Source organism: Camellia sinensis, chromosome 3, assembly GCF_055761805.1.
Source record: "Camellia sinensis isolate YWXY chromosome 3, ASM5576180v1, whole genome shotgun sequence".
Taxonomy (NCBI): Eukaryota; Viridiplantae; Streptophyta; class Magnoliopsida; order Ericales; family Theaceae; genus Camellia; species Camellia sinensis.
The window spans coordinates 73,420,160-73,440,229 of record NC_138963.1 but is presented as its reverse complement, the minus strand read 5'-3'; the positions used below and the strand labels follow the sequence as shown (position 1 = coordinate 73,440,229).

At 34.9% G+C, this 20,070-nt stretch overlaps 1 protein-coding gene across 4 annotated transcripts; it reads left to right on the top strand.

The window, feature by feature from the left end:
• The first annotated feature begins 712 nt into the window (after nucleotides 1-712).
• LOC114322797 (putative serine/threonine-protein kinase WNK4) lies at nucleotides 713-10,983 on the top strand. 4 transcript variants are annotated; one of them, XM_028270209.2, is made up of 7 exons: nucleotides 713-2,528; nucleotides 4,825-5,090; nucleotides 6,413-6,636; nucleotides 7,150-7,307; nucleotides 7,389-7,701; nucleotides 8,114-8,449; nucleotides 10,083-10,983. In XM_028270209.2, the coding sequence occupies exons 1-7, from the start codon at nucleotides 2,436-2,438 to the stop codon at nucleotides 10,595-10,597; spliced, it is 1,905 nt and encodes a 634-aa protein (XP_028126010.2). In that variant the 5' UTR covers nucleotides 713-2,435; the 3' UTR covers nucleotides 10,598-10,983. The 4 variants fall into 4 exon arrangements, with proteins under 4 accessions (XP_028126010.2, XP_028126011.2, XP_082776172.1 ...); XM_028270210.2 differs by having other exon boundaries at nucleotides 1,722-2,528; nucleotides 10,128-10,983; XM_082920046.1 differs by having other exon boundaries at nucleotides 1,779-2,528; nucleotides 4,825-4,911; nucleotides 10,128-10,983.
• Nucleotides 10,984-20,070: the final 9,087 nt, after the last annotated feature.

Genomic DNA, 20,070 nt, shown 5'->3' with positions numbered 1-20,070 from the left:
TGAGTGGGTATGGCCTTACTTTTCTGCCTATGGGCCGGCCCGCCAGAGAAGAGGGAGCTCGCGAGGCCCGCTTGGGCCGAGCCGAGCCATTATTACATCACTAGGTGAGGGATAAGTGAGGCATTGCCTTTGTCTATAAGGGTATTTGGCTAAGCATGGCCTTCCCATCCATGATAGGTGTGTGTGGTGCAGTTTGGATGATTTGACAATAAAATTATAAATTAAATTGTAAATGATAAATAACTAAATCGCAATTTGAATGATTTGAAATTGTTTCAATTTGCTAATTGATTGAAAATTGAAAAATAACCATGATAAGAAGTTGCATTATTGCACCATATGCAAGACACATATGGTGTAGAGTGTGTGGATTTAGACTTTTCACACTTTTAGTATAAGTTATTATGCTAGTTTGGGAATTAAATATTTTTGTTAACAAGTTTAAAAGTAACTATAAGTTATCAAATTATTATTTTTATTTTTTTAATATCTTTTTATAAAAAGTAAAAAAAGTCATTAAAAGAATCAATTAAAAAACGAGTCGCCAGTTGAGTGGTTAATCAGCTAGTTTAATGCAGTTCAAAATATTAACGATCAGAGCAATGACTCATATTTTAATTTTCACTCCTAATTGAGATCAATTTAAAATTTATACCTAATAATTCCTTAGTATATATAAATGAGTGTTGCTAAATCTCCATACTTTCTTCTTAGGTTTTCTTACTTTTTTAAACTATTATTCACCAAAATTGCTCTCATCTCCTTTTTCTTTGAATCTTTACCATAATTTCAAAAAAACCCTTTGAACCCCACCTTTACATTCTTCTACTAGTCGCCCCCAACTCTTATCAACCCTCGTAGCCCCCTCCCCCTCCTCCTCCTCCTCCTCCTTCAACCTGTCTCCCTAGCTCCCCCGTCCTTTTCCTACCGTCTGGAATCGTAACCTTTTTAGGTTATTACATTTATTTCCAAAAAAAAGATGAGTTATTTATAAAAATTAAAAAAAAAAGATAAAACAAAAATGTTATGATTATCGAATTAGTTTAATGTTTTTCATAGATAATATATAAAGAATCTTATAAAACGAATTATTCAAATAATTAAAACGTGAACTAGTGGTGAGTCTATAAGTTCAAATATAATGGTCAAATTCAAATTTTTGTTTGGCATACACCTAAAAAAGTCGTAATTTTTTTGAATTGTTTTTGTTTTTAGTGATCTTTTTTAAAAATTATGTTAATTTTTTTTAAACTTTCTAATTTGTCTTATTGAGACAAATCTAAAAATTAAAATTAAAAAAAAAAAATTGTTTTTGGTTTTTGACTCAATTTTTTTTTTTTTTTTTTTTTCACTTTTTCAGCCTATCCTAGTTCAGTAGTTTTGTTTGATTATCTAGTTTTTAAGTTTTCAATTTGCAGCATTTTTTTTTAAAATTTTTAGTCAATTTTATAAATATTTTTATCAATTTTTAAAGTATTTATTCATAAATTTCTTTTTACTATTTGGCGTCTCCTAAATAAGTGTACTTATTTAGATAATAATATATTTACTTTCCTACGTATTATTTCGTAAAAAATTAAAAAAATCGTTGATTTAAATTATCTCCAGCAACCCGTATATCATGTACTCAAAACGTAGTGAGGCTTTTTAAAAATTCAAATTAAAAACTCAATTTTGAAAATTGAATAACTAAACAGATTTAAATTAAAAAATAAAAATAACAAACAAACTGCCAACAAACATCGAAGTTGAAATAAGCCCGACACCGACCCTAATGCAAACAACCTCGAATGATATCCACCCCAACTCCCAACTCGTATCGTACGGTTCCGTCTTTACCGCTATTTACCATCCCCTCAACCCTCCTCACCAGCCACCACCACCACCACCACCTCATTGTATTTTTCTCAAAGTTTTGTTTCTTCAGATTCCTTCTACTTTCTCTCTTCGATTGATCTCTCAATCAACCACCACAAATGGCACTCGCTAAGCTTAGCCACAGATTCTTCAAGTTCAGGCCTTCCCATCTCTAATCTTCCCTTCCTTCATTTTTCTCTTTCACTTTCCACTTCTCTCCTTTGCTTTCCCCCACTCACTCGAGAAAATTCTAGTACTAAATTTTCCAGGAAAAAAGTTTCTTTAATCACTCTCCTTCTGCTGTCAAATCCAACCTCATCACTCACTACTACTTATAATCTTCAAATGTTTGCTAGGAACTACGACTTCTCTCGCGCGGTTGTGGAGATGGCTTCGATTATGCTTAGGATTGACTTCTCGAGGCTCTTTTGGATCCTATTCGGCGTGTTTTCCTACGAAAATCATGAGGGGAAGCCTCGGATTTAGATTCTTACATTGCTTTCTCTTCTCTGTTTGATTTCATTTGTATTGCATAATAAGAATCGAATAATAACCTATTTTGAACACTCGTCTCAAACATGCACAAAGGAGGCAGGTTTGTAGAGCGTTGCGATGAGCACAGATCTGATCGTGATTGTGCTGAAACCGATCCAACTCGACGCTATGTTCGTGTAAGTTCATATCTATATCTATATATATATATATATTTGAATTATATATGCATGCAGGTTTTGGATTGATTGATTGATCATTTATTGGGATCTTTGTTTGCCTGTGTTAAGCAATTCAATGAGTATTAGCAAAGAAACATTGTTTCATTTGTGTATGTAAGAGAGGGTTTGAGACGCTTTACAAAAGTTATACCATCATTGTGAATATAATATTATGAACACTTTTGTGTTGTTTTCAATCCTCCAATTATTGGAAACCGATTCTCTCCGGTCCACCATGCTCTTTGGGCCCATGGGGCCACCACGGGTCTTGTTTTGATAATCCGAATCGTTCAATGTGTAGAATTCGTCAAGAATTTCATTCTTGTAAAAAATCATGTTAATCGGATATACATAGCTTAACAGTTTATTTTGAAAATCATATTTACCGTTGACAGAAATATGATATGATTTGATCAAATGACTATCGATATCCAATTGATGTGATTTTTTGTATAGATGAAATACTAGGTGAGTTCTACACATTGAACATTTCTGATTATCGAAACAGAACATGTGGTGGGTCTCCCTGGTCCCAACAGCATGCTCCAGTCCGATCTCAGATTGGGGAGAAGCCTAGCCCCCAATTGTTTTCATGGTCTATGAAGTTCTCTATCATGCGGGTTTTCAGTTCATTGGAATTATTTAGTTCTTACTTGTATCAACCTTTGCAAAATTATTGGTGGACATCATCCTTTAACAAAGAAATCAAGGGTCGATAATGGATATTCTAAATGCCAAGCTGTCATTAACTTCATTTTTTGCAATTTACTTATTCACCGATCTTCAAGTACAGGAATTTGAATAACAATATATTTCGAATTGACCTCCTATACAAATTATGAAGAGAAAAAAGGCCCAGTTGTGTAGTTGTTATGAAACAACCACCTAGGATTCCCTCTTTGAGGGGGGCCAAGAGTATATCTATATGAAACGGTCAATTATACTTAATTTTTATTTATGTCCATTTGGTTCCTGTAATTCTAATCGTATCAATTTTGCCTTTTAATTTTTTATGTTATGTCAATTTAGTCCAATTGATAATTTTTGTTAGGAAATTGGACATATCAAGGATAATTCATTCGAAAGAGAATGTAAAATTTTAAACTGGACAAAACAAAAAACCAATTTTTTACTAGAGAAAAAAAAGGAGAAAAGGGAATGCGATAAAGAAAAAGAAAGAAATTGGTATATGTTGCTAGCTACACTTCTTAGAAGGAGGGCCATTATCTTATAAAAAAAAATTCCAAGCCTTGACATAAAATATGCAATAAAGGAATCCTCATGGTGAGGGGTGGCCATGGTCCCCCTTGGCCCAAGTGAGCCTTCGTCCTGCCTGTGCAAAGATGTAGATTTATCCAAAATTCACACATTTTGTAGTGTTTTTCTTCATGGATAGTAATTCATCCCATTAACCATAAAAATGTGATCCTAAAATATCATTTTATTTTAATTTTTTTAACACCATTGAAATTTTGATATTGTTATGATAATTATATTTATGTACCAAAAATTGGTTATCATCTTATATGTTGTTACTGTATCAGTAAGATGGGAAATGCTCCCGTGCATATGCAACCTACCACAAAAATGTGTAACTTTATCACGAAATTTTGTAATATCAATCACAAAATGCGTAATCTCGCCACAAATTGGCGTAACAAAAATGTCCAAAATTTTGTAATTGATGTTGCAAAAGTTTGTGACTTGGTTACGATATTTTTGTTACGCCAATTTGTGGCGAGGTTACGCATTTTGTGGTTGGTGTTACAAAATTTTGTGATAAAAGTTACACATTTTTGTGGTAAGTTGCATATGGGGGTGCACACCGGAGAATCTCCCTAGTAACAAAAGTCTTAGGCAGCTAGGATCTTTAAATCAATACAATGGTGACAGATGGAATGACAAGCAACTTTTGTTATACAAATGTGGTCGTCATAGCATTATTTAGAGGTGACAAACAGGTGGGTTTGGGCTGGTCAAAATGGGTTGTGCGATAAAACAATTCAAGCCAAACCTACCAATTTTATAAACGTGGGTTGAGTTCGGTATGGGTTAGACAAATCAACACAACCAACCCATTTATTGTTATTGAACTCTTTTTCTAATGGTGGTGGTGGCGGAGGTGTACTATTTTTATATTTCATTGGAGAATCCATTGTTGAACAAACTAATTGAGTGGTTGCATTGGTTAATTGATTATGAATTACTTGACACCCACAATGACAATATGAATGCTTGTATCTTTCATGGACAGTTTGAAGAAGTTCTTGGAAAAGGGGCAATGAAAACTGTGTACAAGGCAATTGATGTTGTTCTTGGAGTTGAAGTGGCATGGAATCAGGTAAAACTTAATGACTTGCTCCAGTCAGCAGAGAACTTACAGCGGCTATATTCAGAGGTTCACCTCCTCAGCACCCTTGATCACAACTCAATCATGAAATTCTACACATCTTGGATTGATGTTGATCAAAGAACCTTCAATTTCATAACTGAAATGTTTGCTTCAGGCACCCTCCGACAGTAATTTCACAGTCCCTCTTTTGTTGTTTAGATATAAACTCTTTCATTTTGCACTCAAAATTTAGGGGTTTCTGAGCTGATTTTTTCATGGAATGATCCCGTTATTAAATTCATTGAACATTTCAAGGTGGTGGACAGTTTGTTTGTATTGTCTTTCCGATATCCTCTTCAAACCATGAGCCCAACAAAACTGTGAAAATATATCACTTAATATTTGTTTCTGAGTTAATCCAGGGCTGATTCCCTCAGCATGAGGGATTAATGGGTTGGGGTCCATTGTGATCTTGTTTAACAATTGGTGATTTGAATGTGATTAAAAAGAGAAAAAAATTTGTCAAGCTACTATTCATATTATATTAATAATAAATGAACACACACACATATTGCATATTGTATAAAATATTCGAAGATAAGATATCTATACTATATATTAAGTAAAATGGGGTTTTTAACCCCCAAGGCCTGTGAGAGTTTCAATATCCCAATCTGAATTTTCTAAATTTTTTATTTTTTATTTAAAAAAAAATATCAGCATTTATTGATTTGGTCAAAATCTCTTGATCAGCATTTATTAAATTTTTTCAATTCACATGTCTTTCCACATGCCTGCATTTATTGATTTGGTCAAAATCCCCTAATCAGCATTTAAAATCTCATCATACAAATAATTATAGATACAATCCATATATAGTTACTGCAGTATCCTTTTCAACTTCTCACATACACTATGATTAGTGATAAGATTGTTAAATTATTTTTATAAAAAATCTTAAAAAACATAATTTATATATTAAAAAAAATCTAAAATAAATATAAAATATCTATAATTATGCCATGCATAGCACGAGGGATAGGCTAGTTATAAATTATGTAGAAATGTACTTGATCTTAAATAAGATTAAAAAGATTATAAATTTTTTTATCTCTCATCTGTGTTATAGGTTATGATTTTTTTTTTACTAGAAAATGTGAGTTTCTTGTTCTTCAAACATCATAAAATTGAAGTGTTTAAATTAGGTATGGGTGTCGACATATACCCTACACATTTGCCCTTGTCACATCCCATGGATGCAGGTATTTTGGGAAAAATAGAAGAGTCCATGTAACATAGTCTCCAACTGAGGTCAAATAGTAGTAGGTCCATGTTCAACTTGTGGTTGCATGATTGGAGTCTCTTAGGTTTGGATACATTGTATTGTATATACTTATAGATTCTTTACATGCACTAGTACTCAATGGGATTACAAGTAGAATTTTATACTTAATGGATTCTTCACAAGCAATAAGACTGAATAGGGTGACATCCGTGTGATGTATTGCAGATACAGGAAAAAGTATAAGCAAGTACACATCCGTGCCATAAAGAATTGGGCCTGCCAAATACTAGCGGGCCTTGTTTATTTGCACAGCCATGATCCTCCCGTGATCCATAGAGACATTAAGTGTGATAATATCTTTGTCAATGGCCATCTTGGCCAAGTGAAGATTGGTGATCTGGGCTTGGCTGCGATTCTACATGGTTCTCAGACAGCACACAGTGTTATAGGTACTCATCTCTGGCATTAGCACTTAATTATGTTGGACACACTTTTTAGGAATGTGTATGGGTGAAATGGTTATGTTACATCATTCAACTCATTCCCAAGTCTTCTGTTAAATGGATCAAGATGAACAAATCCAAACCCCTACCCCTTTTAGAAGATACTCCAGCCAAATCAAATTGTATGTAATTTCCTGTTTGAAATTTGAGCCAAAAAGCAGGCAAGAAGTTTAGAATTAGTCAGTTGTTTATTTCAGCATAAGATATACAATAATGTAACAACATATCCTAATTTTCTTGCATCCAAAAACAGTTGACTTTGCATAGGATGAAATGAAACCATCCTTGAACAGGAGCCCAAGTAAAAGATTACCTTTTTAAAAGCTAGATATAAATTGGTCAAATGTCTCAAATTGAACCCTTAATATGTAGTTAAAACCAACATTGGATTTTTATTTACTTTTTTAATTAATATTGTTGAACTACTTATACCATGCTTTAAAATTTTCCTGGTGATAGGCACACCAGAGTTCATGGCACCAGAACTATATGAGGAAAGTTACAATGAACTAGTTGATGTCTACTCATTTGGTATGTGTGTTTTGGAGATGCTCACATCTGAATACCCATATAGCGAATGCACCAACCCAGCACAAATCTACAAGAAAGTGACATTGGTAAGATCAGAATTTGATATATATGGCATCAAATATTTAAGTCAATCAATATTTTACATACATGCTGTTTTCTTCATCCAGGGAAAGCTGCCAAGATCATTCTATAAACTTCGAGACTTGGAAGCGCAAAGATTCATAGGCAAATGCTTAGAAACTGCTTCAAAGAGATTATCAGCGAAAGAGCTATTGCTCGATCCATTTCTTGCATTTGATGAAGAAGAATTATTGGCTGCAACAAAAGTTGGATGTCAGAAGCCCTTTTTGAATGACAACATAAGAATTGAGGAACTCAAGCTTAGCAGAAATCCATCACGGACCAACATGACTATAACAGGAAAGCTAAATCCTGAAGATGATACAATCTTTCTGAAGGTGCAGATAGCTGATGAAGGAGGTAGGACTTTAGGAACATTCTGTTAACTACTTTTAGTTATAAAACACAGTTTTATGCACTACCTTATTGAATGATTTTGCGTTTTATCAGTTTAGTTTAGATTTTATCATTTTGCTCAAATGCCCTGATAAGCAGTGTACAGAGTCCTTCATTTAAGTATGTCAAATTGCAAAACCTTTAGCAAACAAAGAAATAGAGGGCTCTAGTCTTTCACAATTGTGGTGCAGACCCCTATGTTTTCCATGGGTGAAGCTTGTGCTCTGCTTGTAACCCTAAGTCTGCTCTAGATGATAGCCCATTAATTGGCTGGCAGTGGAAAAAACCCCACTATTACCAAAATATAATAGTTTTAGTCGAAGCTTGCCTCAAGAGACTTATATGTGGTTAAATTTTCATATTGCATTTCTTGCAGATTCTGTTAGGAATGTATATTTCCCCTTTGACATTGCTAGTGACACACCATTCGATGTTGCAACTGAGTTGGTGAAGGAGTTGGAGATCACCGATTGGGAGCCCTTTCAAATTGCGGTAATGATTGATGGAGAGATTTCTGCACTTGTACCACATTGGGAAAAATGGGGCCAGCCTCAATCAGATCACTGCCCCGTACACTATCAAGAGGATGATGATGGGCACCATCATCGCTTTTACTGTTTCTCCTCTTGTTCATCATCCCAAGTGTCACTCTCCGCATTTATTGCTTCCTCCAAGATGGGAGAAAGGACTCATGGTTGTGATTGGCTCCAGGGTATGTATGTTGGAATTCTATCTACTTGTCCCTTGTTGTGTTGTGTGTCGTAGGTCATCTGTTCTCTTAGCATAGAAAAAACAAAAAGATATAGGCAATTTAATCAGTAACATGACCTTAATATATGACCTTATGGAATAATTATCTAGCTGATAGTCATTGGGGCCAATGGTCAGGGGCACTGCCCTCTGTGACCAAAGTTATTGGTTCTGGTCTACAGCAATTTGCTATGAGATCAGGTTTATATTCATATGGAATCATATTAATACATTGGGCGAATTATGCTAAGAGTCCCTATAGTTAGGGGCTTGTGTCACTTTGGTTCTTGACCTTTCAGTTGTGATATATTTGATCTTAAATTTTGAATTTTATTCTAAATAAGGATAATTGAAGACATTGTTGCTCCACTTGTAGGGCAAAATCGTCATACAAGTTATTTTGTGTCGGTTAACTTATATGTTGTTTGAAATATAATGACATTTTTTTTTAATGAATAATGCTGGACCTTTTTTAGTTATAAAGTTCTGTTCGGTTTGGTTTTTAAAATCTATTTTCATAAAATTTTTTTTTAAGAAACTTAAAATTAAAATGGTGGTTTTTTTTTTTAAAAACACATCATTTTTATATAATTTTATCTTTTGAGAGGGTAGAAATAATTTTTTAAATTGATATTTATTTTTGTTAGATTAGTTTTTATTTTATCAAAAGTCAAACATGGCGACAACTTTGATGTCATTATTAAGCCAATCCATTAAATCAAAAATTTCAAAACTAAAAAAATTTCATATATTAATCATATCAATTATATATTAAAAATGCAATAACTATCTATTACATGATAACTATAAAAAAATATCTGTTAATAAAAAATACAACCATCTATTACATGATAACCATTCAAAAATATCGGCAAACACAATCACCCATTACATGATTGTCATCTAAACACATCCTAAAAATTAATTTGGTAAAGAAAAATAAAAACATAAAAGATTTATCATTTTTATATAATTTTATCTTTGGTGAGTAGAAATAATTTTTAAAAATTAAAAAATATTTTTTTGACATTTATTTTTGTCAAGCTAATTTGTATTTTATTAAATTAACGATTTTACCCTTGAAGTGGAGCGCAACAATATCTTTAATTGTTTTTATTTGGAACGAGATTCAAAATTTAGAGTCAAATGTAATCACAATTGAAAGATCAGAAACCAAAGTGACGCAAGTCCCAAATTACAGAGACTGTTAGTGTAATTTGCCCTAATATATTATATGCAATTCTTTAATCCTTTTCAATTTGCTTTTCATGAATGTCCCTTCTACAAAGAAATCGTCTGTATTTCAAACTCCAATGTACATTCATGAAAGGAAAAACTTGTGAAATGCAGGGGAAACAATTGGGGTATCAATAGATAGCAAAACAAATTTAGGTTTATAGGAAATGTAAGCTATATATAGGTCACTATTAAACGAATTTTTTTTGTTTGGGCTTAATTTTCTTCTCCATTGACTATAAATTGCTCCATTTTCTCCCTCATTGAATATACATTCATAAATAAATTTTCCTAGTTGAACACAAAGCACAAGAATTTGTACTCTTCAACCAATAAGTGGCAACAAAATGTTGTTGCAGATGACTTGTTTGATGAAACCAGCTCTCAAAGTTCTTTGCACTCAGGGAAATATTCGGACTTGAACTACTATTCTGGTGAGGAACATGACTCTAGTAAGAGCCCCAAAATACGAGATCAGCAGTACTCAAATGCAAACGCGCACAAGTCTACTAGGTTCTGTCCAGAAGAAAATTCTAGCACCAGGCAATCCCGGGCTAGAAATTGTCACAGGCAATGCAAAGTTTTGCTCAATTCACAAGAAGCTTTGAAATCTAAAGTTGGATGGCTGATGGACAGCTGTAGATTAACAAGGAACCAATCTCTCGTCGATATACATAGCCAGGTGCTGCACCGGTCATTGGTGGAAGAGGTGAACAAGAGACGGTTGTTCAAGACAGTTGGTGCCGTGGAAAATATTGGGTTTCAGGAACCTTGTGAGCTTTCTGACAAGGCATCACGACCAGTGGGAAGTTCTTATTCTCTGAGAACTAGAAATGATGGTAAGAGGGAAGGACATAAAGGAAGAAGAGCTTAAATTATCAGCTTTATGAATCTAGGAATTATACGGGACGTAGTACTGGGTTGTGCATGTATCTCCGATAGTGTAAATATTTGTTTGCGTCAGATCAGATGTGATAATATAGTGTAGGCAATAAAACCAAGGGTAATAAAGAGAGTCATCCCAGTACCGAAGATGACAGGGTGAGATCAACCTTGACGTTATAGGCTTTATTCAATTCGTGGTGAAATGCTGCATCGAGAGCTTGTCTTAAACTTCAACGAGGATGGATAACTTGGTATTTCTGTAAGATACTTTTCTCCCTTGTCTTATTTTAGTTTCTCTTGTAATGAATGAAGGACATATATGTAAGTTTCTTGGCTGTCACAGCATAATATATATATTCTAGCAGTTGAGTCCGATAACATTCTAGCAGTTACCTGATCACTGCTTCTATTTTGACAGTGACTAACAACCCTTTTTCATGTGTTAAAAACCGTATAGCATGCTATGATAGTTCTCTGTTTTTTATTCTCGACATGGGATCTGCACAGATTCATGATTAATATGCATGCCCAATTCCTTTTTTGGTCATAATAAAACTTTTTGGTGGATCATGCCTGAATTATGATGTTCCACCTTTTCTTAAAGGTAATTTAACCTTCATGAGGGGTAGAACTTTCTTGCAAGTTGATGGAGACAGGAAAGTTGTGTCATTTTGCAATCTGATTTTACAAAAGGGAGACAAAGGTGGGGTTGGAATTGAGACTGACAATTAAGTCACTTGACTATTTGAAAGTAACTAGTCTTAACTGGGTATTTCTCGATGAAAATAAATTCGTCATGTGTGTAATCATGGGGTAAGATGCACAAACAACATAATGGCCAGTTGGCTTCTCTTTCAATCCTTATGTGGTCCACTATTATAGCCTAAAATCACACCAATATGTGGAGGGGTGTAAATTTGGCCAGCTAGCCTGTGGCCTGGGTGGGCTCGGCTTGGTTAGGCTTGGCTAGGCCTGTGCTCGAGTCTAGCCTGAGATTCTGGGTTTGGGCCGTGTGTTTTGGAGCTTAGCTTGAAAATTGTCACCCCTCCCTTGGTGGCCAACCCGCCCAATCGCTCCCTTCACTGTGCAACGGTAACAGATTCAAAAAAAAAAAAAAAAAAAAAAAAAAAATTTCAAATGGTCATTGAATTGTTAATTCCACAACGGCCAAACAACCTTTTTATTTATATTTTTTTTAATTTTTATAAATTAACCCCTCCCTCTCGCAACTTTTATAAATACCACTCTTCTTCCATTTTATTTCTCTCTCAAACTCTCTCTCTCTCTCTCTCTCTCTCTCTCTCAAACTCTCATTCTCTCAATTAATTTTAAAATCTCATCATTAAGTGGCAATTGCAATTGTATAAGAAGAAACTTTTATCAAAATAAGTTAATTTTTGTATCGCATTCGTCAGTCGATAACATTAATTATTTGAACTAATATTTATTAGGTACTCATCTTTTTTACATTAATTATTTTTTAACATATATTAGTTGTTATTGTTTACTCATTATTTTAGTTAATTGTTAGTTTATATATATTATTTTATTTACATTACTATAGATCTTAATATTCTTAATGTTTATGTCGATATTGATGTATATATACAACATGAAACTGTTGATTCTCTTTCTACTGTACATAATATCCATCTTCCAATAGTAGCATCATCATCTAGGGGCATGTCTAGTACTATTTGAAAGCATTTGAAAAGAGTATCTGTAACTAATCATGATGGTACAGCTGTATTTAAAGCAAAATATAAATATTATACACATTTACTTAGTGCTGCATTGGCTGGAGTACTAGCCATCTAAAAAGGCATACTCAAAGACATTTATAAAGTTAACAAGTTGATATTAGAACAAAAATGCAATTAGGAGATTCATTAATTGGTAATTTGTAAATATTTTCATATGATTCTATACGTACACAAAAAATTGTAATTGATTATATTATTAAAAAAAATAACATTTTACTACTAGTGAATGTCCCCATTTTTTAGAAATAATTCACGGGGGTTTTGTACTGCAATATCAAATGTTTTTTAAGAAATACTATTAGAAAGAGGATTTTTAAAAAAATTGATGATATTAAAAGTAAATTATTTGACATTTTCAAAAAATTTGAACGGAAGAATTTGTTTAACATCTGATCTGTGATCAAATAATGGTTTAAAATATCAATGTACCACTGTACATTTTATTAATAATGATTAGAAATTAAATAAAAGAATTATTTCACTTAGATTAGTTGAACTTCCATACACTGGTTATTCACTTGGGGTAAAAATAGGAAATGTATTATATGAGTGAGCTTTGTAAAATAAAATATTTATCATTAGTTTATATAATGCAACATACTACAATTAGACTGTAGCCCATTTGAAATCAACTTTATAATTACTTGTTGATGGTAATTTATTTGATGTTTGTTATTGTGCTCATATTTTAAACTTGATTCTTAAAGAAGCTATGTCTGTATATGAGACTTTTGTACTGATAATAAAACAAGCAGTTGTTACTATTATGTTTTTTACTAATTAAATTTCAAAATATAGAAAAATTTATCAATGAGAGTGTATGAAATTTAAAAAATTAATTTTAGATATAAACAGCAGGTGGAATTCAATGTACAATATGTTAAAGAAAGTTCGTAAACAACGAAAATCAATAGATTTATTTTTTGCAACAATATCAATAGGAGTAGTACTGATTCTCACAGAACTTAATTAGCGCTAAGTAACCTTATATATATATTTTCTAATTTTTTTTGATATTGCAACAAAATTATTTTCTTACATATATATTTCTACTTCACCATTTGTTTTATATATGTTAGCAGAAATAATGAAAGTTTTCACAAAACATATGGGTAATGAATATTATATAACCATTATTATTGCAATAAAAGAAAAAATTGATAAATATGTTAATTCATTGCCTCATCTTTTAGGTTTAGCCATTGTAATTGAAAATCTTAAAGTGATTCGTGATTAGATCAAGATTAAAATAGTCCAAATCCCAATTATATAAAACACGCAATCTAAATCATCAAGCACTTATGAAAGTGATTTAAATTGTTGTTTTTCTGAATAAACAATAAATTGACACAAACGATTTTTACGTGAAAAAAACCACAGTTGAAGAACCTTCAATTGTAATAAAAAACCACGGGTGAACCACCACTAATCAATTCACTACTGAAGAAAGAAAGATTACAAAGATAATACACAAATTATCCAACTCAGTCAATTTGTCTTCGAATCTTCTGTAACTCTTTCACCACACCTTCGTCTCGGAACTGATCAATCCTGAAGTTGAATCCACAACTTCACTTATCGAATTAACGACTACGTACAGAATCAAACGCCTTTTGAAACTCTACGTTTGAACCTTTGGAATCCAACGAAGAGAACTCTTTTGAATTTAAAGTAACAAACTCCTTGATGTATGTATCTTAAATCATGAGTGAAGAACTCTCTCAAAACATCAAGAAAAACTCCCAAAAACTCTCTAGAGGAAAACCTTAGAAAACCTCAAAGTAGATCTGGAAAAAGTAATCCTAAAGTTTGGAGAAAACCAACTACTTATAGAAATCCGGATTCTGAAGCTCGCTCGAGCGAGAAGCTTATCTCGCATGATTTCCATAAGTGCCTTCGCTCGAGCCACGAAGTCTTCGCTCGAGCCACGAAGTCTTCGCTCGAGCGAGGAGTAAACTCTTTTAGGTTTGTATGCAGACGCAGTTCTTCGCTCGAGCCACGAATGCTTTGCTCGAGCGCACAATGACCTCTTTCAGGTTTTAAGCTAGACACAGTCATTCGCTCGAGCGAGGACTTCGTCGTTCGAGCAAGCAATACAAAACAACACAGAAATTATAACTCGATTACACAAGTTTGTTCGCGGGATTGACAAGACTTAGGGACCTAACAATCTCCCCCTTTGTCAATACCTACCCGGACAAAACTTTCTAACACAATTTCCTAAACAAACGAACTAGTAAAACGATTACAACTCAAAGCAAACCAACTATGCAACCAATCTCAAAACAAACTGGAACTAACATCTTGAAACAATAAACCAAACTTGAGGAAAACCTGTAATGAAAGCTAAGTCCATCAAACCTGAAATGTAATATAACAAACCAAACCATCAAGATATTAAAGAAAAAACATATAGCCCAATATCCACATCAGTAATATCCACATCATTTAGTAAATATGACAATGTAACATATAAACGTATATAAACGTGTCCAAATGCTCATCTACAAAAAAAAAATCATGAGTACCCCAAAACTATCCCAAAACATATAACTACTCCCCCTTTTTGTCCGGGAGGGACCCAAAAACAAAAGCAGGCAGATACAACATTAGTAAAACGATCCAAGGCAATAAACAAAAAACTGTCTAGATAAAAAAAAAACTGTGCAAAGATAAACATAGTCCAAAAACTAAGTAGGTGGGGGCTGCTGTGGCTGAAGAAGCAAGAGGATCTGTGAGAGCATGGTACTCTGCTCATCAAGTCGGCTATCAAAAGCATCAAGGTGTGCATCCATAAGATCAAGGTGTCGAGAGACGGACTGTTCAAAGTGCTGGAGCTGGCCACGAAAGGATCTAGGACGCCGCTCAGGAAGATCATGGGCATCGGCTGGACCTGCATAAGCAGCATCAACCTCCTCCTCCTTGGTGAGGGGATCATCACCTGCACCACTTGTACCAGAACCCCCAACCCCTGACACACTCCCCCTCACATGGGCCTGACTTTGGGAAATAGTGAACTTGGTAATGGGTTGACAGGATGGGCAAACTCATCATCATCAGAAAAAGGAACATCAAGAGAAGTGAGAAAACGGGTAAGCAAACGCCCATAAGGAAGCCCCAAAGACTTTCTACCCTCAAGGACCCCAATCAGTTTCGAAACAATCATCTCGGGAAGATCAATAGGAAGTCGATGATGAATACAATATAAAATATAACCTTGGTCCTGAGTAATATGCGAGGAATGGGTGGTGACATAAAGATTCACACATACAATTATATTTAAGAGACGGAACTGACGAAGCAACTCATTTTGCTGGATGAGTGCCCCAGCAAGCCAAGTCCGGTCAACTCCACATAATTCAGATGCGACACGATCAAAATCAACACCGGACCGAGTAAGAAACAGAAAATGACAATTACTAATTTCAGGAAGATCAAGAAAGACCCGAAACACATCCCCCGTGATGACAAGTGACTTCTTCCTAACCCAAGTCTTAAATGATGCCAGAAGTTCTTTCCGAATGGAATGAATATTGCAATAGAATTCCCGGATGAGACTCAAATTTTGTGGACTGGAAAACTGCAACACTTGATCTCCGCCGAGAGAATCGAATAAAGACCGAATGGGAAGAACCTCAAAGGCATTGGGGAGGACATTTCGCTCTAAATGGACTTTACGAGACGCAAAAGACTCCCTAAACAACTTAGATTTTTCTTTAGACGGGAACTTTTCAATGTTGAAGGAAGGACGAGAAACCGTAGTTTTACGGCGCTTGGATGACTCGGCCATGACTAACACAACCCAAATAGAGCAACATAGACACAGAGCCCGGATAGACAAGGAACACCCAATAAACAACATCAGAAAACCCCCAAAACCAAACCAATAACCCAGGAACAAAAAACCGCAATAGAAAACAGAAATAGATCAAGAAGAACACATTAGTTCATTAGTCCAACACAAACAGAACATCAATAAGCAATATAAGAAAGGCATTAATGAAAATAGAGCACAGAGGCAACAATGTATGAAAGACATGGACAGTAGAACCAAGCATGCATATAAATCAAATAATCCACATAGAAGAACAGAGGAAACACAAAACATTATGAAAAAAAAAATAGAAAGAAAAATAAAATAAAAAAAAACTAATGTAAAACTAAATAGAAAAACTGAATTAAACCCTAAGCAAAATGGAGAGTACAATAGACAAAATCATGAACCCTAGATACAAGAGTGAGACTCGAAAACTGGAGGGAAACAATTATAAAACCTAGAGTCTAACAGAGCAAAAAAATCGAAGAAAGAAAAAAAAACTTACTAGAAACAGAGAGAGTAAATGAAGACAAAGAAAAGGCTCCGAAATCAAGAGAGAAATAGCAGAAGATCGCAGCAATGACAACCACGAAAAACCCTAGGGGAGAGAGAGAGAGAGAGAGAGAGAGAGGAAAGACGAAGAGGGGGGAAAAATGAACTGAATAGACACAGATTCAGAATTTGAACCGCGACAGGTCACTCGAGCGAGGTCAATAATGCACAGGCGGTCGCTTGAGCCAAGAATGGGTCGCTCGAGCCAAAAATACACGCTCTCAGGTCTAATGCAGTAGCAGAAGCATGCTCGAGCGAGGAAATCGTCGCTCGAGCCAAGAAGAAAAAAAACAAGCCCAATTTTTTTTTTTTTTTTTTTTTTTTTTTTTTTTTTTAAACAACACTATACTCAAAATCAAGAGGTGAGACCTGAAACAAAAGTAGATGATCACATTTAGCCAAAAGTGAATACTAAGATGAAATAATCCTCAATTCATGAATTCTGTAAACTTGCAATTTAAAAAAAAATGACATTGGAAATCATGAGCAAAGCAGAAAAAATATAATCAATGATCATAAGCTACATGAGAATGTACAACTCAAAATCCAACATGAGATCTCACAAAATAAAGTGTGTGTGTGCAATCCATGAGAGTCCACTGAGCTAGAGTTAATCCTCGTAGTGATCGGATGACTGGACCTCCACCAAGAGTAACTTAACAACACAGAGAAAAGTCAAACCACTAGGAATCACGGAGTATTTGTTGAGTAAATGCGGAGGCTCCCCCTCAATCAATTAGTCCTTTTTTTTTTTTTTGACTTTTTCTTTCTTGTGGGCACTCACTGGTGGCATTCACGCTCAAGAATATGGAAACCAAACCAGAGAAGAATGAAATCAATAATGATGGCCTGGTTGGTGCCTCTGAGGTAGCCTTTTCCTAATGCTTGGACTTCAAGGAACTGAGGGAGAAACCATGGAAGTGAAAACAGATGGTAGATGGTTAAGAGACTCAACATCACCCATGATATACTAGTATCGGTCAATTCCACTGTAAAGTACAAGTAACACTGTTAGTGGTCCATAGAGAACTTTGATCACTTGTGCGGAAACCCCTGCAAAAATTTATCTCAAGGATGTGTACAGAATGAGGTTATGAGGTTAATGAGCATGGGCATTCAAGATGAGCTATGAACAAAGAACAATGAGATCTTGTAAGCAGCATGAGTAGTGTACATAAAAAGTTGGATGCAAGAAAAACAGATATCAATGACAATGAGATTATGGCATCCAAGCACATATAAGGCAAAACACTTACATCTACTCAAGGAACAAGTAACACTCTAGTGATCGAGCATGACACCTAAGGTCTTTCTAAGGAACTCAAACCGAAGAAGATCAAGGGGTTTTGTAAAAATATCAGCTTTTTGATGCTTAGTGGGAACATGCTCAAGAAAAACAAGGCCCTCTTCCACTAACTCTCGAATAAAATGATGACGAATGTCAATGTGTTTGGTGCGAGAGTGTTGGAAAGGATTTTTTGAAATGTTTATGGCACTTGTGTTATCACAGAAAAGTGTGAGAGTGTTCTGTTCTATCCCATAATCATGAAGCATTTGGTTCATCCATGACATTTGTGCACAACAACTCCCTGCAGCAATGTACTCAGCCTCAGCAGTCGAAAGAGAGATGGCATTTTGCTTTTTACTATGCCAGGAAACCAAATTATTCCCAAGGTAAAAACACCCCCTGGATGTACTCTTCCTATCATCAGCACACCCTGCCCAGTCGGCATCAGAAAAAACCAGTAATTTCAGCTGTAGTATCAGTAGAAAACCAAACCCCATACCCCAAGGTCCCATTAACATATTTGATGATGCGTTTGACCGCAAGAAGGTGAGACTCTTTAGGACTGGCTTGGTAACGGGCACAAACACCGACACTAAAAGAAATATCAGGACGACTGGCTGTCAGATACAAAAGACTCCTTATCATACTCCTATAAAGGGTAGGATCAACATCAATACCAGAGGAATCTTTGGAGAGGTGAAGACTGGTGCTCATAAGAGTGCGTGCATGTTTGGCAGACTCAAGACCGAACTTGGACACAAGATTTTTTGCATACTTAGACTGAGAAACAAACATACCTGAAGGAGACTGTTTAATTTGGAGACCCAAAAAATAAGACAACTCTCTCATCATGCTCATCTCAAACTCATGTGTCATGCAATCCGAAAAATATTTCATAAGATAATCAGCAGTGGATTCAAACACAATATCATCAACATAAATCTGAGCAACAAGAATATGAGACTTAGTATGTTTCACAAATAAAGTCTTATCCACACTACCCCTTTGAAAGTCATTATCAAGAAGAAATGTAGTAAGTCTATCATACCAAGCCCGAGGAGCTTGTTTCAATCCATACAAAGCCTTGTCTAACTTGTAGACATGATTTGGATATTTAGGGTCCTCAAACCTTTTTGGTTGCTCAACATATGCCTCTTTTTTCAAGTACCTATTCAGGAAGGCACTTTTCACATCCATTTGAAACAATTTAAAGCCAAGAAAACATGCAACACCAAGCAAAATATGAATAGATTTGAGACGTGCAACTGGGGCAAACGTCTCATCGTAGTCAACACCCTCTACTTGTGTGTAGCCTTGAGCAACTAACCTGGCTTTATTCCTAACAACAGTACCATTCTCATCAGATTTATTTTTAAAGATCCACTTGGTACCTATCACATTTATGTCTCTAGGTCTGGGAACTAGAGTCCAAACTTTGTTACGTTCAAATTGACCTAATTCTTCATGCATAGCATTGACCCAACTATCATCTAGCAAGGCCTCTTTAAAGTTCTTAGGTTTAATTAATGAAACATAACACATATGTGATACCTCATCCTGAATCTGTCTTCGGGTTTTCATTCGATCCAAGACACTTCCAATCACCTGTTGAGCTGGATGATTCAGTTTTACTCTTGCTGATGGTTTAAGCTCAGGACTTGCGGTGACAGAAGCAACAGGAGTGATGTCCCTTTGAGCACTCTTTGAACTTGAACTTACCTGTGAGGATGGTGCTGTAACAATTTCTTGTGATTGGTCCGGAGCTTCTCCTTGATTTTGTGGTTCAGTATCCAAGATTGGAGACTCACCATTGTCATCCTCATTTGTTGCTGGAGTAGGTGCACTTGTGTCATCTATAACCACATTGATAGATTCCATTAAAGATGAAGTTCGCAGGTTATATACTCGAAAAGCCCTACTGTTGGTTGAATACCCTAGAAAAATACCTTCATCACTTCGGGAGTCAAATTTGCCCAGGGGCTCTCTATCTTTGAAGATATAACACTTACTCCCAAAAGTTTTGAAGTATTTTACATTAGGTT

Coding starts and splice junctions, on each gene's coding strand:
- LOC114322797 (XM_028270209.2), top strand. CDS start 2,436: ATGCACAAAGGAGGCAGGTTTGTAGAGCGTTGCGATGAGCACAGATCT. Junction 7,308..7,388: donor TCTACAAGAAAGTGACATTG/GTAAGATCAGAA, acceptor TTCTTCATCCAG/GGAAAGCTGCCAAGATCATT. Junction 7,702..8,113: donor GCAGATAGCTGATGAAGGAG/GTAGGACTTTAG, acceptor CATTTCTTGCAG/ATTCTGTTAGGAATGTATAT.